Source organism: Charadrius vociferus, unplaced genomic scaffold, assembly GCF_000708025.1.
Source record: "Charadrius vociferus isolate BGI_N301 unplaced genomic scaffold, ASM70802v2 scaffold54, whole genome shotgun sequence".
Classification (NCBI taxonomy): domain Eukaryota; kingdom Metazoa; phylum Chordata; class Aves; order Charadriiformes; family Charadriidae; genus Charadrius; species Charadrius vociferus.
This window is the reverse complement of record NW_009648350.1, coordinates 4,541,643-4,541,935: the sequence shown is the minus strand read 5'-3', so window position 1 is coordinate 4,541,935 and position 293 is coordinate 4,541,643. Positions and strand designations below refer to the sequence as shown.

The 293-nt window shown below is 66.9% G+C and overlaps 1 protein-coding gene across 1 annotated transcript in view; it reads right to left on the bottom strand.

The window, feature by feature from the left end:
- The window catches only part of LOC104286618 (kinesin-like protein KIF12), a 3,382-nt gene that overhangs the window by 1,742 nt on the left and 1,347 nt on the right, over positions 1–293 (bottom strand). Inside the window, exons 3-4 of the mRNA XM_009885231.1 lie at positions 205–291; positions 3–107 (exon numbers count right to left, since the gene is read on the bottom strand). Of these exons, the coding sequence (XP_009883533.1) occupies positions 3–107; positions 205–291 (192 nt within the window). The remainder of the gene's footprint in view (positions 1–2; positions 108–204; positions 292–293) is intronic.

Genomic DNA, 293 nt, shown 5'->3' with positions numbered 1-293 from the left:
GCCCGGGCCGCCCAGGGAGCGGGCCAGCAGCCGGGTGAGCTTGCTGTCCCGGTAGGGGATGTGCATCCGCTTCCCTCGGGGTTTGGCCAACAGAGAGATGCAGTGTCCTGACCGAAGGATGAGCCACAGAAGGTGCAATGGGGTTCTGATGGGGACCGGCAGCTCCCGCTCCCATGGGGGTTTCCCTCCCCCTCCGACTCTTACCCAGCGCCAGGAGGCTGCGGTTGATGTTGTTGGCCTCCACAGAGAGTTCCCCGCTGGAGCCGGTCTCCTTTACCCGCTCGCCGCCCGCC